At 41.5% G+C, this 19,063-nt stretch overlaps 1 protein-coding gene across 2 annotated transcripts in view; it reads left to right on the top strand.

The window, feature by feature from the left end:
* The window catches only part of ITGB8 (integrin subunit beta 8), a 57,317-nt gene that overhangs the window by 25,409 nt on the left and 12,845 nt on the right, over positions 1 to 19,063 (top strand). For both annotated transcript variants that reach the window (XM_064167297.1, XM_064167298.1), the window contains exons 5-10: positions 414 to 579; positions 3,703 to 3,861; positions 9,666 to 9,761; positions 9,858 to 9,947; positions 13,562 to 13,696; positions 16,971 to 17,376. In XM_064167297.1, coding sequence (XP_064023367.1) covers positions 414 to 579; positions 3,703 to 3,861; positions 9,666 to 9,761; positions 9,858 to 9,947; positions 13,562 to 13,696; positions 16,971 to 17,376 — 1,052 coding nt within the window. The remainder of the gene's footprint in view (positions 1 to 413; positions 580 to 3,702; positions 3,862 to 9,665; positions 9,762 to 9,857; positions 9,948 to 13,561; positions 13,697 to 16,970; positions 17,377 to 19,063) is intronic.

The raw sequence follows: 19,063 nt of genomic DNA, 5'->3' as shown, positions 1-19,063 counted from the left end.
TCTCTCAGGATAAGGAGATGCTGTGGGCTTTTTCTTAGGATAAGGAAAAGCAAAGATGTACCACTCTCTAGATGTTCCAAAAGGAGTCATGTACCCTCTGAGATCGTGCCGTCACTCACTTTGTCTTTCTTCTCATTCTGTACAGATACAAATATTAACTTAAGTTCTATTCTATACATTTTCCTAACAAAAAACCCAAACTAAACCAAAGCAAACATTTTTTTTTCAGAGTACATTAGAACTGATTCCCACTACACTTTCTCTCACACGGAGTTATTCTTCTTTCTTTCAGCACTTGTTTCTCTGTGCGTAGATGCATCTTCATTAGTCACAGAACTAACAGGGACACAATATTTACATCTCCTTAAAATATGGACTGTATTAGACTTCTGTTTTGTTTTATTTTTATGCAGTGATTATAATTTAGATTGTATGCCTCCCCATGGTTATATTCACGTGCTATCCCTGACTGACAATATAGCAGAATTCAGAAATGCAGTGAATAAACAAAAAATTTCGGGGAATATTGATACACCTGAAGGCGGTTTTGATGCGATGCTCCAAGCAGCTGTCTGCCAGGTAAAGTACTTATTTAAAACCAAAAAAAGAATGAATTTAAGATATGATTTCTGGGCCTTGAAATAGTAGCAGTACTTTTTTTCCTTCTTTGCCAGTATTTCCCCCTTAACTATCCATTCCTTCTTTTCCAAATTGAAACTGAAAAAGGAGAGCATAGAATCATAGCATGGTTTAGGTTGGAGGGGACCTCAAAGAGAATCATAGAATGGTTTAGGTTGAAAGGGACCTCAAAGATCATCCAGTTCCAACCCCCTGCCATTGGCAGGGGCATCTCCCACTAGAACAGATCCCACAAGGCCTCATTCAACCTGGCTTTCAACATTTTGAAGGAGAGAGCATCCACAACCTCCCTGGGCAACCTGTGCCAGTGTCCCACCACCCTCACTGTAAACCACTTCTTTCTAAAATCTAGTTTAAATCTCCCCTCTGCCAGTTTAAACCCATTACTCCTCATCATGTCATTATCAGAGCTTGCAAATAATCCCTCCCCAGCCTTCTTATAGGCCCCCTTCAGATATTGTAATGCTACTCCAAGGTCTCATCGAAGCCTTCTCTCCTCCAGGCTGAAGAGCCTCAACTCTTGTCGCCTGCCCTCATAGGAGAGGTGCTCCAGCATAAGGAAGTATTTTTCAGTAGTAGCTAATAATGTTATTCAAATTCTGGCTTTAACCAGCCCAACCTACATAGGATGGATGATGAAAGCTTCTTGCTTGAACAAACACATGTGTTTATTCACAGAATTACAAAATTGGTTTCAAAAGTCATTAGACCCCTCCTTGTGTTGCTAAGTGCAGACATGCCATTTAACTTTTCTTCTGCTTGAGAGTGTATCTGAGAGCTGAAGCATCAGTCACACATCCACTCGTGTAAATAAGGAAAACAAATGCCCTTCAATGTCATCTCAGCTTTTAAGGAATTTGTCTGTAAAAACTGTACAAATCAGCTGAAAAATAACTTTTGCATGTTGATAAAATTTCATCACCATCCCTCCCATGCAGAATAGGATGACAAAGATCTTCATCAGTACCTCTCAAGCTGTAAGCATATTAAACAATAGGAATTATGTTGCTCTCAAAGGCTATTTTGCATATTGTTTTTATTCTGTTGCATATTCTGCAACAGAAGTGTTGGAAGTTGGCTGATTGATGGGTTTGCTAATGCTCTAGAACATACTAAACATAGATCTTCATCAGTACCTCTCAAGCTATAAGCATATTAAACAATAGGAATTATTTTGCTCTCAAAGGCTATTTTGCATATTGTTTTTATTCTGTTGCATATTCTGCAACAGAAGTTTTGGAAGTTGGCTGATTGATGGGTTTGCTAATGCTCTAGAACATACTCTTTTCTGGTCCTCTTAAGGAAAGTCATTCAACTCCAATCCAATTCAGAGGTTTGGTGTGTTTCTCATCTCTTGGGATGATGTCAGGACAATGTTTTTATTTTGTCCATCTTCACTGTTTTGATTTTGTTTTGTTTCGTTTTGTTTCTTTGAGCATGGAATGACTTGAGGACAAAAACTAATCCAAACTATGCTAAAACTTGATAGTTTGGCATGATTTTATTTTCAGGTTTTGATAAGCTGTAAAATGGATAAGTAAATGCCACTCTTCATGGCTGCCAACAGCTGTTACCAAAACAAAATTGTTCTGCAACTGGAAAAATGCCTTAAAATTCAGTGTTGCTCATTAGACACATTCCAGTTACGACATGAGAGCTCTAGAATAATACATGCTTCTGAAAACAATGGGATGGAAGCTTTCAGGAGAATGGAGAGTTTTTCCTGCTAACTGAATTGCGACCCAAAGTGGATGAGAACAATGCACAATTCATAATGACCATCATGATGTATCATTTAAAGTGCACTCACTTTGCCTGCAGTGGAACTTTACCACTTGCCCCATCTTGCTTTAACCAATATATCCTTGTTGCAAACAGCAGCATGTTAGAACATGAAGGTACTTTAAACTTTTGGTTGCTGTGACACGTAGGTAGGAGTCTTGAGGTGATAATGTAAAATGAGGAAGTCTTAGGAGCAAGAAGTTTGTGGTGCTGGAGGAGAATTTGGTGTTATTTAAGACACAACCTGTTAATAAGCAAAATCTCCTTTAGGGGCTGATACCTAATGTGTGTCTAACAAAAATACCACACTCCCCTGTACTTCATCATCCCTGCTTTTATGAGATACTTAACCATGCAGAGCTAGCAAGGAATGAGCTGGGGAAGGAAGCTAAATCCCTCTGCAAAGCAAAGAAAGGATAGGAAAGAGTAAGTGATGAAGCCTGTCTGAGTAGAAGGATACAGGGATGGTACTGCAGATGACATTTCATATGAAGTGAAAGATACCTGGTGGTGTTGAGGGGAATGGTAGAGGTGAGACAGTGTTGTAGGAAGGACGAGCAAAGAATGATGAAAATGGAGGGGAAATGGAAATGGTGAAGAAGATGGAATAATTGAGAGGGGCAATAATGAAAACCAGGATGAGGTGATTCATGGGTGCCATTAGAGTTTGATTTAAAGCAGTTTATTCCTTACAGGAAAGTAAAATATTATGAAAATATGAATTTGCTATTTAACCATTAGGGTGGTGAACAGATGTAGTATTTTGCTGCATAAGAAAGGTTTTCTCAATTTGCAGGTGCATGGAGTCACTCACATTTTAGTTGGTTTGTTGATCACATGCCAGTGTCTTTTCTGGAAAGCTGCATAGGAAAAAGAAATTCTAGAATGATGAGATTATAGAGTAAATATAAAGTAAAAATAGAAGAGGGCAGCAAGTACCAACATGAGTGAATGCATATTTATTTGTTATAATGCTTTTTGGATCCCAGACACACACAGTGTGGCAGCTGTTATCCGTGCCCACTACAAAATGTATAACTTGTGTATGTTTTGAGAGGTCTTTCTTTCACAAGCAGAGAAAGTGATAAGTGTATCTCAGACTCACAGTGTTAGTTGTCAGATGTAGGCCATGATAGGTTTCCACACAGAATGGTTTACATGGCCTTTTTTAAACACAGTGCTGCTAAGCAGTGTAGTATCTGGAAGAAGACTTTGATATTCATTTTCCACTTTGTTGTTTATTGTTTTTAATGCTTATGCTTAATGTTGTTTTCTTTCTAGAGTCATATTGGCTGGCGTAAAGAAGCAAAACGACTGCTTCTTGTGATGACAGATCAAACTTCCCACCTGGCCCTTGACAGTAAATTAGCAGGGATTGTAATTCCCCATGATGGAAACTGTCATTTGAAAGATAATGTGTACATCAAAGCTACGAGTATGGTAAGGTATATGTCATAGTTTCTGCCTCCAGTGATGCATTGTAGAACTGTAAAGGATTCTAAATTGCTGTCAAATCATTGCTTTTATATTCAGTTATTAAAGTAGTACTTTTCCAGGTAAGCAAGTTGTGAAATGAAGAATCAATCACCTGGTCCAAGTGCAGGGTCCTGCACTTTGACCACAATAACCCCATGCATCACTACAGACTAGGGGATGAGTAGATGGAGAGCAGCCTGGATCAGAGAGATCTGGCAGCGTTGGGTGACAGCAGCTGAGCATGAGCCTGCAGTGTGCCCAGCTGGCACAGAAGGCCAGTGGCATCTTGGCCTCTATCAGGAAGAGTGTGGCTAGCAGGACTAGGGATGCCATTCTTCCCTGTACTCAGCACTGGTGAGGCCTCACCTCAAGCACTGTGTGCAACTCTGGGCCCCTCACTTCAAGAAGGATATTGAGGAGGCAGAGCAGGTGAGGGGGCTGGAAGGAAAGTTGCGTCAGGAGAGGCTGAGGGAGCTGAGAGTGTTCAGCCTGGAGAAGAGGAGACTTAGTGAGGACCTTATCAGTATCTACAACTACCTAAAAGGAAGTTGTAGTCAGTCTCTGTAGGCTGACTGTAAGCAGTCAGGCTCTTCTCTCAGGCAATGTGTGACAGGACAAGAGGGCATGGCCTGAACTGTGCCAGGGAATGTTTAGGTTGGATATTAGGAAGCTCTTCCTCATGGAAAAGGTGATTAGGCACTGGAACGGACTGCCCAGGGAGGTGGTGGAGTCTCCATCCCTGGAGGTCTTTAAGAAAGGATTGCATGTGGCACTCACAGACATGGTTTAGTTGATGTCATGGTGCTAGGTCATAGGCTGGACTCAGTGATCTCAGAGGTCTGTTCCAGCCTCAATGATTCTGTGAAATGTGAGCATTATTTTTGTCTGGGATAAAGTATTGTGGAGCCTGAGACACAGCAGAGGAAGATATGTTACTGGGGTTGGTATGGGGGGTGTATTACCATTTTATAGTAATGAGCAGTTCTTACATGCATATGTAAGGATTGCACAATCCTGCTAATGAGACAAAGGTCTTTGTGGTCTTTATGGTCAGAAGATGCATAGTTGCATTGATTAAAAAGGCTTGGTAAAAGCAAAGCAGAAGGTATACAACAGCTATGATCTAATTGAGCCACGATGAACTAGAAGATACTGTCATGCCACAAAGTTGTGCTGTAGCATTAAATACCTTCGGATCTCACACTATGAAACTGATGTGGCAATACAAAACCTGTGCAGAACATTGCATCAAATCCAGTGCAGCAAAGTAATACACCTTCAGCAGATAACTGTTAGCTTTGAAGTGATGAGTGACTGAAGAATCATTTATTTAAGAACCATGCACCACTACTTAATTGCCAGAAAGCAGAAATATGGCTCATTAGAGCACTTCATTCTCTGTGTTTGCTGCACTTAGTTAAATTATGTAGCCTGTGTTCAGCCCAAGCATCAGGGTGCTGAGTGTAAGTTAGGCTAGACCTGAATCCATTGCCAGCAACTGGTGTTTACAGGGATAGTGGGGCAGCAGGAAGCGTGGCTGTGTTGTGTGATCATGAAATACAGGAGCTTTCTGGGAACTGGTGGCTGTTCTGGGCCCTGCTGAGCAGAGGAGGGAGCTGACAGGAAGGTTGTTTGGATTCCCCATTATCTGATGTTCTTGCATTCGTGTACTCCCTCTGTCACCTCTTGGATATTCCCTCACAGATGCCAGGATTGTTTCCCTCTAGCCAGTCTGTTCAGTTTCAGTACTGAACAGTGTCCCTGGGATAAAAACAGCCCCTTCCTCTCTTCTACTAAAAGCAAATAATCATAATACCTCCCTTTCCCAAAGCAGAGTATGCTTACAGGTTGTGGTGTCCCTTTCTCTTAAGGGGGATTTTTTTGTGGTCTGGTTTTGGTTTTGGTTTTGGTTTTTTGTTTGTTTGAGTTTCTTTGTGTGCTTATTTTGTTGTTGTTAGTGTTGTTTTGGGAGGTTTTTATTCCTACTTGCTGTGCTATAAATTAGAAGTTTCTCTTCTCATTAAACAGTTGCTGAAGATACAAATCTTTTTCTGATGTTGAGTAGTAAAGGTACTGTCTTTTCAACCTATATTTATTTTCTACCCAACCTGAGAAATTAAAGTCTGTTGCAGCTGGAAAACATCACCAACATAAGATACAGACAAAATCAATCAGTCTTTTCTAAGCACCTGCAATAGGTTGATGGCTGACTGAAGAAAGACTTTGAACTTACATTCTGAATTCTGTTTGGGAAGATCCTGATTTTACTGCACTAGATAGAAAAAGAAGTTTCCATGATTATTGCTCTTGATGCTGGGTGAGGCTTAGGCTTGATATTAGGAGAAAGTTCTTCACAGAGAGAGCGATTTGCCATTAAAATGGGCTGCCCAAGGAGGTGGTGGAGTCACTGTCCCTGGAGGTAGAAACAATTAACCAGGTTGGAAGAGACCTCTAAGATTATCCAGTCCAACCTAGCACCCAGGCCTATGCAATCAACTAGACCATGGCACTAAGTGCCTCATCCAGTTTTTTCATTGCTGTCCATGGAGGTGTTCAAGAAAAGCCTGGATGAGGCACTTGGTGCCATGGTGTAATTGATTGGACAGGGCTGGGTGCTAGGTTGGACTGGATGATCTTGGAGGTCTCTTCCAACCTACTTGATTCTATGATTCTATGAAACGAAGTGATGTCAGCCACCTAAGTCAAATGACTTTGAAAGATGCTTTGATCTGTGGTGACTCATTTTGGCCTATGTGTTTTCTGACTGCCTTCTCAAAGTTTTTTTTTCAACCAGGGTCTAATTCTCAGATGCCCACATGTAACAGAGGCAGTAATAGAAAAGGGACAGAATGGAAATCTTTCTCCATGTTAGATATTTTCTAGAGTAGCTTTGACATGACACAGTAGTGTCTCTAAGGATAGGTGCACTAGTTTCTGGGGTTTTATTTCATAGGAATCCATAACAAAGCTTCAAATGATCAAATTGAAAGGATGGGGGAAAGACTATTGGATGTTTAAATAAAATGTCATTAAAGGCTATCAGCTTTTAAGAAAAACATATGATACATATTATTGCTTACCTTTTTTCTTATCCAGTTTGTTTGTACTGTGATAAATTAAAGAGCTGTCTGTAATCACATCATTTTCCTACTTTCACTCTTAGCCTGTAGTAGTCTTAAGAAGAATCCATTTCAGCATATATTTATTATGCCCTCATGCCAATCAAGAGGACTTTGCTTTAGTTCCTTGCATAAGCTTAGCCTTCACATCAGAGATGTTTCCAGTTAGTCAATTTTCTGCCTGTTTCTTTTTGACTTTTGCTAAGCAGTCACACAGAGGTCAGCAAAAAAAGCATAGACAGGAAAGGAATCTAGTCCATTTTAGTGGAATCTGTGCTTGGTTAACTCCCTTTCTGAAATGCTTAACATCTGCAGTAGTTATCTTCTCAGCTTAACACAGTAGGTTAAAATAGTAAGATGAATGGTGCAATTCAAACAAGAAAGATGATCTAAAATGAAAATATGTTCATTTAAGTAGTAGTGGGAAGACATAAGATAAAGACACATAAGGTATAGCAAGGTTTTCACATTAAGCAAAGCAAGGCTCTATGAATGACCAACAATTCATTATGTCATTTCCTTACATGCTTAAAATAAGAAAGATAGCATGAGTCTGTTGATGCTTTTATATTAAAACTCCCTTCTAATAAAAAGAAAAAAAACTTCTTTCTAATCTGAAGTGAGACTTTAATATGCTGCTAACCGAGCTGGGTACTCTTGTGTGTTAGAGCTGACAAGCAGATGAAGGTTTAGCTTTACTTGTAAACAGACTAGGGAGTTTGGGGAACCAATCCCTGCAACCCTTGCACATCTAAGCCTGTCATCTCTTGCCTTCAGTAAACTCCATCCGAATAATTTTTTGTTCCATGAGAGCATGGAAGTCAATTTTTTATATCACTGCTGCTAGAGTTCTGCTGTTAGTTGCAGAGATGGTGAGGGGCTGCTCTGCTGGAGTTTGAACATGTCTAGCATCCCGTGTTAAGCAGGAAGACTAACTTACTTGACCACCATCTCATGAGCTCTCAATAGTACTCCTGTCCTTCATACATTTACAGTGCAGGAGGTATATGCAGAACATCTGGCTTCACTCACCCATGGCCTTGGGTCACCTATGGTGTCTCTGGTCTGCCTGCCAGTTGAATGTACAGTGCCGTGGAGGCTCACCACTGTGCTGTGTGGTCATGGAGAAGGAGGAAGGTTCTAGTACTGTGGTCTAGGCTACTGAAAATAGCAATAAAGCCACTGTTGCTGCAGTTCACTCACAACTACTGTCCAGTGAGAATGCATGCTCACTGGACCCCATGTATGGTAGGCTCTCCAGCTGCAGCTCTAAGAATGCCCATTTACTGCTGTTGCCTACCTTCCACCACCTATCTTAAGGAATACTATCTCCTACCAAAGGGTAGAAGAATTGAGAGGCACTGACCTTGAATAAGATCGAATTGCAGCAAGAAACTCCTTTGTTCTTTTTATACAAGACTCTTTATAATGGTGCAACGTGATGGAAAATAGATTTTGCTTCCTTGTGTAGTCTCAGATGTCTTGGCATTCAGATTATTTACTTCAGATTTTCAGAGTGTTTGGAGCAACAAGTAGCACTGTGGAGAAATTAATTGTGTAGGGAAACTGTGTGTTTGTGCAAGAGAGACAGTGTGGGGCATTTGTGAAACATACCAGGAGAAGAAAGTATAGAGGGGAAAGAGCTTGAAGGACTTGACATGAGTGGAGGTGTCCAGAAGACATCTCTGTAAGGGGAAACACTGGTCAGGGCCCCAGTCACTGTAAGTGTTGAATTTACTTCTTGAATGGTGTTTGTGAATGTGTGGTAAATAAGCAGTAACTTTCAGATGCAGTTTGTTTGAGAACACTGGAGCTTGGAAGTTCTCACATAGCCCAGGTGTACAAAGAACACTGGGACCACACAAACACCTTTGTGCATCCCCACATCTTGGATGAAGGGATAACACACCTCTTACTCTCAAAGCCATGTCAGATCTCTCAATAGGAAATGTAGAAAGACAGGTTGCTGTCACAGGACATGCTGTCACGGATACTTCACCAGACAGAGCAGTATCATTAGTGGGAAGAGATGTAAAATCCATACTACCTTCTTCAAACACAAGTGTCACTAAGGAAACAGGCAGAGGCGTCACTCCTAAGGCAGATCTTGGACACACAGAGAAGGAGAAAGCTGTCAACCATAAGTAAGATATGTACAGCATAGTGACATTGCTGTGATGTGCCCCCATGGCTGCAGTTACCTGATGTGTCTGATCCCGTGTGCCAGAACACATTTCTGAGAAACAAACTTAGTTACTCACGTTGCTGTTCCCAAAAGCAAGGCCCCCTCACCTTAGTGCCCCCATATGGTACTTTCTCCCTGACTTTCACTCAGGAATCCACATGTCACTCTCAGGAGACAGACCATGTACAACACCTTATGCAGATCTCTTAAGCATCAGACTCAAAGAGTACTGTATGAGTCCCACCAGATAACCTTGTCACAGTCCAGCTGATGCTCTATTGATTTTCTTTGTCTCGTGATCTCTTTATTTAGTTGGCCCCACCTTCTTTTGGATGTAGGCTGAGCATTGCTCTGTACCTTTAGAAATGAAGACTGGGGGGCATTTTGGAGTCCTGTGCTGTGTCATATGTGAAATCTAAGGGGTTTCCCTCCTAACCCACTGTCTTCTCTGTTGTATTTTGCAGGAGCATCCATCTCTTGGGCAGCTCTCTGAAAAATTGATTGACAATAACATCAATGTTATTTTTGCAGTTCAAGGAAGCCAGTTCCATTGGTATAAAGTAGGTTAGAAACCTGATGTATTTTTTGCCACTTTTGAAAGAACAATATTTATGTCAAAAATTAAAACTGTGCAATAATTATGGTCTTTTTCATAGGATCTGTTACCCCTGCTGCCTGGTACTGTTGCAAGACAGATAGAGTCACAAGCAGCAAATCTCAATGATTTGGTGGTAGAAGCCTATCAGGTATAATCAGAGTGACAATGGTTTATGTAATTATTTGTGAAGGGATTTTTTTTATTACCTTTTGTAGCCTGAAGTTGAAGATTCCTGGATCTTGGCTCTGATCTGAAACCCACAAGGTTAAGTTCCCTACTTTTCTGACTATCCAGGTTGGTAGGTGACACTATCACATGATAGCTGTCAAATTCTTATGCTGTCAGTATCTCAAAGCACTTTTCTGTTCTGATAATGCCTGTAAATATGCTCTTTGAGTCTCTGCACCTGTTGCTGTGTGTCTCTGAGAGAAGTGTCTGACCTACTTAGTTTTGGCACCTCAAATTATTACCTACAGACCGTCTAAGGCACTATATAAATTCAGAGCAAAAGGGCAGTGTAGTATCTAGAAGGTTTTACAGCTGAATTCTTAGAAAATGGACAACAGTTGAAAATTTGCAAGGAGGTAACTTGACAACAGTGGATATTGTGCCAAGCAGAATTTACACTGCACAAAGCGGTGTGATGACTCGAAGTTTTGAGGCATGGCAGGGGTTTGGGGGAGACAGGATTGACAGGGATTTGGGAGACAGGATTGACAGGGATTTGGGAGACAACAATGGAAATAGCTTTGTCAAATCTCATAGCTTTAGCCTGAAGGAGACTGAGAGGTGACCTCATGAATGTTTATAAATATGTAAAGGGTGAGTGCCAGGAGGCTGGAGCCAGGCTCTGCTCGGTGATGCTCAATGGCAGGACAAGGGGCACTGAGTGGAAGCTGAGGCATAGCAAGTTTCATTTAAACATAAGGAGGATTTTCTTCACTGTGAGGGTGACAGAACACTGGAACAGGCTGCCCAGGGGGGTTGCAGAGTCTCCCTGTCTGGAGATACTCAAAACCCACCTGGACACGTTCCTGTGTGATCTGGTCTAGGTGATCCTGCTCTGGCAGGGAGGTTGAACTGAGGATCTTTCAAGGTCACTTCCAGCCCTTGACGTTCTGTGATTCTATGATAGGGAGTTCTCAGCCAAAAGTAGTGGTATGGAACAAAGTAGTAGTATGGGAAAGAGTATAAAGTAATTTTTCATTAATGATTGACTGGGAATGGCAGCTTGAAAGTGGCAGTTGACATCTTGATAGTGAATGAAAGATAGCCTGATAAGAGGGCTCACAAACAGCTTTGAACATGAAGCCAAGTTGTATATATTTGATGTACCAGAGCCAGGAAGCCCACAGAGCAGTACCAAAATGAATGTGATGCATTAGATGGTTGAATGATGTTGAAGTGTGTAGGTTGCACAAACATGCAAGTTTAAGAGTTGAAAAATCTCTTACAAAGCTATATGCAAGCTATTGACTTATATCACATGAATTTTAATTAATTGGACATGGGAGGCTGAAATTACCCATTGTACTAGGTTAATCACCTAAATCAGGCTATTTGCTTTCAGCAAACTGGCTGTAACAAAGAGCCAAGTCTCAGCTCTCTTCCTAGTCAATACAATGGGTTTCTGCACATATTTCTCACTGTCATGTTGGAAACATTATACAGAAGACGAAGATATGCCAAAAGGAGGAGATTAGGTGCAGAGAAATTGCAGAGTAGTCCTTGATATAGTACTTTCTCACATAAAATCAAAGAATCTCTTTCTCACATAAAAACAAATAATCTCTTTTTGAATGTGGAGGTTTGGTGGAAATTGCTGGCAACAAAATTTTGACAATCATAGTATGCCACTTCTACCCAGTCCATCTCAAACTGCATCCTGGTTTTCAGAGTGCAGTGTGGGGCAAACATTTGAGGAGAGGAAATGAAAATTTAACAAAAGAATGGTTTAGATCAATGGAAGATTCTGTGGGACTTTCCTCTTCCAGCCACTCCCAGTTTGCTCATGCCGTATTTTAGTGTTTTAGACACTGTGTTCCTTCCCATCCTAAACTTCATTGAATTTGACACTTTGAAATGTATACTGTAGTTTTAGGAGCTTTTGATGTACAAACATAGAGTGAACAGGGCTTGAATGTTCTGCTTTCCTGAAAGCCAAAGCTCTAAGATAAGAAGTTGACGTTCAATGACAGTGTGCCTCTTGCACTCTTGCTCTAAGCAGGGAAACCTTAGGCTTAGATGTGGAAAACCCTGGCTGAAAATCCCTGGCTAAAGAGCCAAAGATGAGTCACTAGTTTTTAAAAAGTTACTAAGATAAACATGTGTTCAGGTTCATGCAATTCCATTTCTATTTGCAGTGGTAAAAATATCCCACTAAAGAAAAAATTTAATGGGAATGTGCCAAGAATTGTAATAATTTCTTTGTGCAGTCTTCAGCTCAGAAGTGTATACAGAGCTTTAATAAATTGTAAAGATGTCCAGAAGCAATATGTCTTCTTGGAAGGAAGGGGGATTTTAGAGCATGCAGTAAATACAAATTACAAAGTAGCTGGCTTTTTTGTCGTCTTACGTTGAAAAAAACCCTAATGGGAATCAATCAGCTGTTGACTTACATAGTCCTAGCTGACCCAAATAGATCAGTAAGTATAATCTTAATAGGTTTGGATAGAATGGTTTAGGTTGGAAAGGACCTCAAAGATCATCCAGTTCCAACCCCCTGCCATAGGCAGAGACACCTCCCACTAGAACAGGTTGCTCAAGGCTCCTGGCCTTGAACATCTCCGAGGAGGAAGCATCCACAACCTCCCTGTGTCTCACCACCCTCACTGTAAAGAACTTCCTCCTAACATCTAGTTTAAATCTCCCTTCTTCCAGCTTAAAGCCATTAGTCCTCATCCTGTCATTACAAGACCTTGTCAATAGTCCCTCCCTACCCTTTCTGTAGGCCCCCTTCAGATACTGGAAGGCCACCACAAGATCTCCTCAAAGCCTTCTCTTCTCCAGGCTGCAGAGCCCCAACTCTCGTAGCCTGTCCTCATAGCAGAGCTGCAGTAGCCCTCTCAGCATCTTTGTGATCCTCCTCTGTACTCGCTCCAACAATGTCCTTCTTATGTTGGGGGCTCCAGATCTGTACACAGTACTCCAGGTGGGGCCTGATGAGAGCAGAGTAAAGGGAGAGAATCACCTCCCTTGCCCTGCTGGCCACACTTCTCTCAATGCAACCCAGTACATGGTTGCACACACACACTGCTGGCTCATCAACCAAGACCCCCAGATTTGCTCAGATGAATTTTTTTCCCAGACACATGCAAAATACCAGAAGTTTACAAAGCACCAAACCAGTTAGGGATGTTTCCTGCCGAGTAACAGTAGCTGCATGTATGTTTACTGGTTTATTTCAGATGTGTGGCTAACAGCCAGTGTAGCCTCTCAAACAATCGCTTTTGTTGTGCGTGGCTGTTAGAATAGATTTTCGAATCATGTCAAACACAGGCTCAAAACCATCTCAGAAGAGCTGAAAACATTCTTATCTGGAAAACATAATCCCCTTTATCAGAACTGCCAATTCACTGGTTGTGTATATTTGGAATGTAATTGGGTCTTTATGTGGAAAACAATGCTTTAATTCATTCCTTTACTCACAGAGGCAAGCTTTCTTCATTTTCAGTCAGACATAGTAGCCTTACTTGGTATTAGTCACCAATGTGCATGATATGTGGAGATGCAGTGTGACTAAAACTGGTTTTCTCGTTGCAGAAACTAATCTCTGAGGTGAAAATTCAAGTGGATAACCCAATACAAGATCTTCATTTCAATATCACTGCAATCTGTCCTGATGGAAGTAAAAAAATTGGCATGGAAGGATGTAAAAACGTGGGATATAATGAAGAAGTATGTTGGTAGTTCTCATTCTTTCAGGACCTGGGATACTTACTTTGTTTAGTTGCCTGTTAGTGGTGTGAAGTCTTCTAGGGATTTACTTAAACTGAAAATGGATTTATGTGATTAATGATCACAGACTCTCTATTATTCTCTGGTTTTATTTCCCCTGAATCTTATTTTAGTTCTCACTAATCTTGTGGAACTAAGGCTCAAAGCTTTTCCTGAAAGCTAACGTCCATTAAAACTCTCCTCCTTTGTCCTCCGCTGGGCACAATGGCCACGTTCATTGTGATGAAATCTGTACATAAAGAGGCTGAGAGATAATCACCCAGTGGAAAAGAATCACTGGAATTTGTATTCCTTGGCTCTGTATTAGACACCACTTTTTTTTTTTCTCCTTTCTTTCTAGTAGTCTTCCTGCACAGTCAGGGCTGTGGATAATTAGTTTATTTTGTAAATCAAATTAATAAAATGATTTATCCTCATTTGGATCAGTGCCACCTACTGAATGAAATGGATTGTAAAACTGGAGCATCGTGCACCGAGAAAATGTGGGGGAAGATGCATGGTTTTCTTCCCAGAACAACTTCTCTGTGCCTTGACTTATTTATTTAATTGCTTGGACTAGTAATTAATTTTGCTTGCCAGGAAGATGTCTGTGTTTCTGGAGAGCAGGGTCAAGGAGTTGTTTCCTTCTTGATGTGCACATATGTCTCATGTGGTGTGATTTTACTCGTGTTGGTGTGTAGAAATAGCAAACCAAATCAGTAGATTAAAGATGTGAACTTTAAATAGGTTCCTTTAGATGGATTTTTATGCTCTTCTGAATTTTATCTGCGTGACTTGCTGCTAATTAGCTTCTGCAGTATGAGGGAGATTTGCTGTGGTTTTCTTCTTAACTCATATCTTCTCCAGTGTTGTTCCCTGTGCATGTCACAAGGAATAGGGATGGAATTTTTCTGTTTAATGAAAAGAAAAATATTTATATCTGTTTCTTTTTAATAAAAAGCCAAGTCAGTTGATTGTAAAAGGTTGCATGTGGTCCTAAACCTCTGCTGCTGTTGAAAATGAGCCATCCTCAAGAGATTAGTTTATTTTAGCCCTAAATCCTCCTTTCAGTACTTGTTTACAGGCAAAATGCTTTTCCCTAATTCTCACATTCCTTTCATTGTCTAATCCTTCTTTCTTCCTTTTCTTACCAAAACACAAAGTGTATTATATTCCGGAAGAGTCCTGCAGCCTCTTCAGGGTGCAAAACTAACTTTGGCCATGAGCGAGTGTCAGTCTTCACGTTGGTGTATTTATCTAATCACTAATTTCATGGCTCCTACACAAGACACATTTTGCCCTCCCTCACATCTCCCTGCCATCTCCAGTACTATATTGTACATCAAGATGATGTTTTCTAGCAGGGTTCTGTGTTGAATAAGCAGCACATTCTCTAGCTGCAGCCTGTCCTCCCTGCGTGATACGCACCTGCCATATGAATTAATTGCTGCAGAGCCACACTTTTGGCCCCTAACCAAAGGGAAGAAGTCTCATGCATGGAGAGTGTAGGCGGCCAAGGGGCTATGTGTGTAGTGATGCATTTGAGAAACAACAAGAAGAAAAGCAAAGGGCAGAACAAAGCCTGTGTGCCCCCTCAATACAACACAAAGTGCATGCTTCTGCACAGCATTCTTCTCCTGTTGTCCGTGTAGGCAGCCATGGCCTCACTCTTCACAAAGCCACCATTGTCCCCAAAGGCTTGACTGTTCTGATGTGGGGGCATAGCAGGAAGAGGAGACAGTGATGAGAAGTGAATGGCCTCAGTCTTTGTGGGTAGCTTCAACCTTGTATATAATCAGTTTCTTAGTTTTTATCTTTTTTTTTTTTCCCTTACTTGGAACTCTTTGTTCTTTGGTGGTAAAGACTAAAGGTATTTCCTTCTCCTGGGCTCCTTTCTCATCTTTTCCTCTTGCTTATATTTTCTCTGTGAGGAGGCAAGGAAGAGTTGTTTTCTATCAGCAGACTAAATAGCCTTAGTGAGAATACCCTGTCAGAATCCCAAACCAGCCATGAAGTATGAGATTGGTATCCAATCAAAGTATTTCATGTGTCAGGGTTGCCAAAGAGTTTTGGTAGTGGTTGATGCAAACTCTGCAGTAGTCATCTAACCACCAAAATGGTCCAGAATCCAGTGGCAGGACTCTGGAAAGCCAGAAGAGTTGCTGGGGCAGTGGGTGTTCATGAGGAGAGGACCTGGGGCGTGGTGGTGATGGCCATGACATAGCCAGGAGCTACATATTGGGTTCACTCTAAAACAGCACTTGATCTGCCCAGGGCCACACTAAGAGCAACAAGACTTTTGCTGCATCCCTATTATAGGAATTGAGAAAGACAAGATTCTGCCAAGATGTGAGCCATTTCTGTGGTTTAGTAGGAGTACACAAAGCTGTGTGGTTTCTGCTTGCGCAGACTGTTTTTGCCACAAGAACATTCATTGTAGGTTCTTTTAAAGAGTATCTCCGTCTCTGCTTGTGCATTGTCTTGCTTAGTCTTGTCCCAATTCTCATCTATTTCTGTTTTATATCAGAGTGTGCACATTAAGTAACAATGAGAATGTGATGATGGTAATTCTATTACTATTTAACTTGCATTAAACTTGTCTTTTGCAGCTATGCTTTCTTAACTGATGTCAGTCTTCTGCTGTTAACAGTATTTGTGATGCCTATCATTACTAATCTATAAAGGGGGGGACTGGAGAGACTGAGGGACCTGGGACCTTTTAGCCTGGAGAAGAGAAGACTGAGAGGGGATTTAATAAATGTTTATAAACACTTGAGGGCTGGTTAGGAGGGGTGGGACAGGCTCTGCTCACTTGCTACCTGTGATAGGACAAGGAGCAATGGGTTTAAGTTGCAGCACAGGAGGTTCCACCTCAACACAAGGGGGAACTTCTTTACTGTAAGAGTCACAGAGCACTGGAACAGGCTCCCCAGAGAGGTTGTGGAGTCTCCTTCCCTGGAGACTTTCAAAGCCTGTCTGGATGTGTTCCTCTGTGATCTGTGCTAGATTGTGTGGTCCTTCTCTGGCAGGGGGTTTGGACTCGATGATCTCCTTGGGTCCTTTCCAGTCCCTAATATCCTGTGAGCCTGTGATCAAATGTGACAGTTGGCCCCTATGTATTTTATCATCAGCTAGCGCACGTACAATGTAAGAGTCTACTTTTATTTGTGTGTTAAATGCAGTAAGCAATGTATAGGAAGTGCTAATGATGTAAAGTCCATCTTTTTCTTCTTAGGTACTTTTCAATGTATCAGTGACAATGAAAGGATGTGATACAGCAGGAGGAAGAAAGTATGCAGTACTTAAGCCTATTGGTTTCAATGAAACCGCCATCGTTAACGTGCAGAAGAGCTGTGCTTGTCAGTATGGAGACAGCGCAAAGCACAAAAGAGTATGGACTGAGGAAACTTTTTCTGAGGGCAAACAGTCCCATTGCAGTGACAATAGTTGTAGCTCTAGTAGAGATATCCTTCCTTCTGAGACATGCAGACAGCACCAGGACCAGCCCATCTGCAGCGGTCAAGGAAATTGCATAGATGGGAAATGTTTCTGCTACAAAAACAAGCTGGGCAAGGTGTATGGCAAGTACTGTGAAATGGATGACTTCTCCTGCCCGTATCACCAGGGAAACCTGTGTTCTGGTAAGCTGCCAAATTAATCTCTGGTTTGGGTTTTGGGTTTGATTTTGCTTTGTTTTCTGAAGCTTGTATACATGATGCAGCTGAAAAGGATTACTTAAGGCTGTCAGGTACGAGAATTCTGTGCCCAGAATTAGTGTGGAAATGTCCTGGACAGCCTTTAGGAATTCATGCTCCTGAGCTGTCTCCACCACAGAGGTATGTGCTGTCTTCTGAACTTCAGCACTGCTTTTTGAGGGCTTTATTGGTTTTCTTTCTAGGTTCAACTATTTTAAGATTTAAATGTCCGTCTTGTTCAAAATAATGATGCTGATCTATTGGATAAAACAGTAGCATCCTTCCAGAAAGTAAGCTGATAGACTTCACCCTTAGTGGGAATATGACATGCTAAGAGACTGGGAGGAATCATAACTTCCAAAGGGGATTGTGGTTTTCTAACACTGTAGATCAGCCTTGTGAGAGAGAGAGACAGTGAGACCTGATTTCAAGTACTGATCCAGAGCCTAACGCTGTTTTGATCACCTGCTCCGAAAAGGAGAGTGTAAGTGAAACAAACAGGAAGAGTTGTTAGAAACTCATACTCTTTTTTGTGGCTTACTTTATGTTTATTAAAGAAAGCATGCAAATGAAAATTGCTTAGGAACAATATACAAAAGTATGTAAGGAAAAATGGGATTATATCAGTATCATTGCTGTATGTCTGCCAGATTTCTTTTTCCCCTCAAAAGTAATTACATACTTAGAAAGCTGTACTGCTGCCCTGGATCCTTTGTTTCACTGTATATTGAGGCACTCATTTTTTAACCACAGTAAAGTTATTTCTGTGTTGCTGTGAACTTTATGTGAAGAGAAAAATGAAGAGAAACAATGATAGCTGATGCTTTAAATACCTCATTCCAACACAGGGTTGCAGTTCATCTTCTAACTCCTCTTCACAACCCACTTTGCAAACTTGCTATTTCTTAAACATAAACAGACACCAAACACAGAAGCTCTTAAAGCCTGAGACATGGTTGGCAGAGGACACAGGGAGGTCTTTGTCTAAGAGATGTTGGACACTGTCACCTGTGATGGTGTCCTGTGATGGGGTACCACAAGGAAGCCTGCTACCCAGGGCTCTCGCTGAGCTGTGTACCTCTTCATGACATGTGTTCTGTGCAGAGCTTTGCTCAAATGTGTCCTATGATGCCCTTCCCAACTCCATTTTTCCCAGCCCAGGCTAAAATTGGGGCAGCCTGGGCCTTGGCCTCACTCCCATTTGGGGGATCACATCTGCTAGATGGAACTGTCTCCCTGCACCTGCTCTGTACGCCCCTGGAGCACAAAAAGGGCCAAGTTTTGTGAAACTTGGGTTTTTCTGAATCATAGTTGAGGAGGCCTCATGAGGTTTGCTAGACTTGCCTGTGCTTTGTGTACTGTTTCCTGAAGGTGATCTCACACACTGTAAAAATGTGGCCCAAATTATCAGCACATCAGTCATACACCTGCCTAAACATGCTACACCGTGGAAAACACAGGAATTATGCCTCCAAGCTCCCAGAGATTTGCCTAGGAAAGTATAAAGGCCAATTGAGGTTTCTCACTGCCTTTGAATCGCAGAGCCTGAGTGTTCTAAGTCCTTGCTAGACAGCCTGGTGTTCATAAGGGCAGCGTAGCCACCCGTCCAGCTCAGTCATCTGTCCTTCAGAAA

The sequence above is a fragment of the Pogoniulus pusillus genome, chromosome 28 (genome assembly GCF_015220805.1).
Source record: "Pogoniulus pusillus isolate bPogPus1 chromosome 28, bPogPus1.pri, whole genome shotgun sequence".
Classification (NCBI taxonomy): Eukaryota; Metazoa; Chordata; class Aves; order Piciformes; family Lybiidae; genus Pogoniulus; species Pogoniulus pusillus.
The sequence above is the reverse complement of the archived record's forward strand: the minus strand, read 5'-3'. Positions and strand labels throughout refer to the sequence as shown.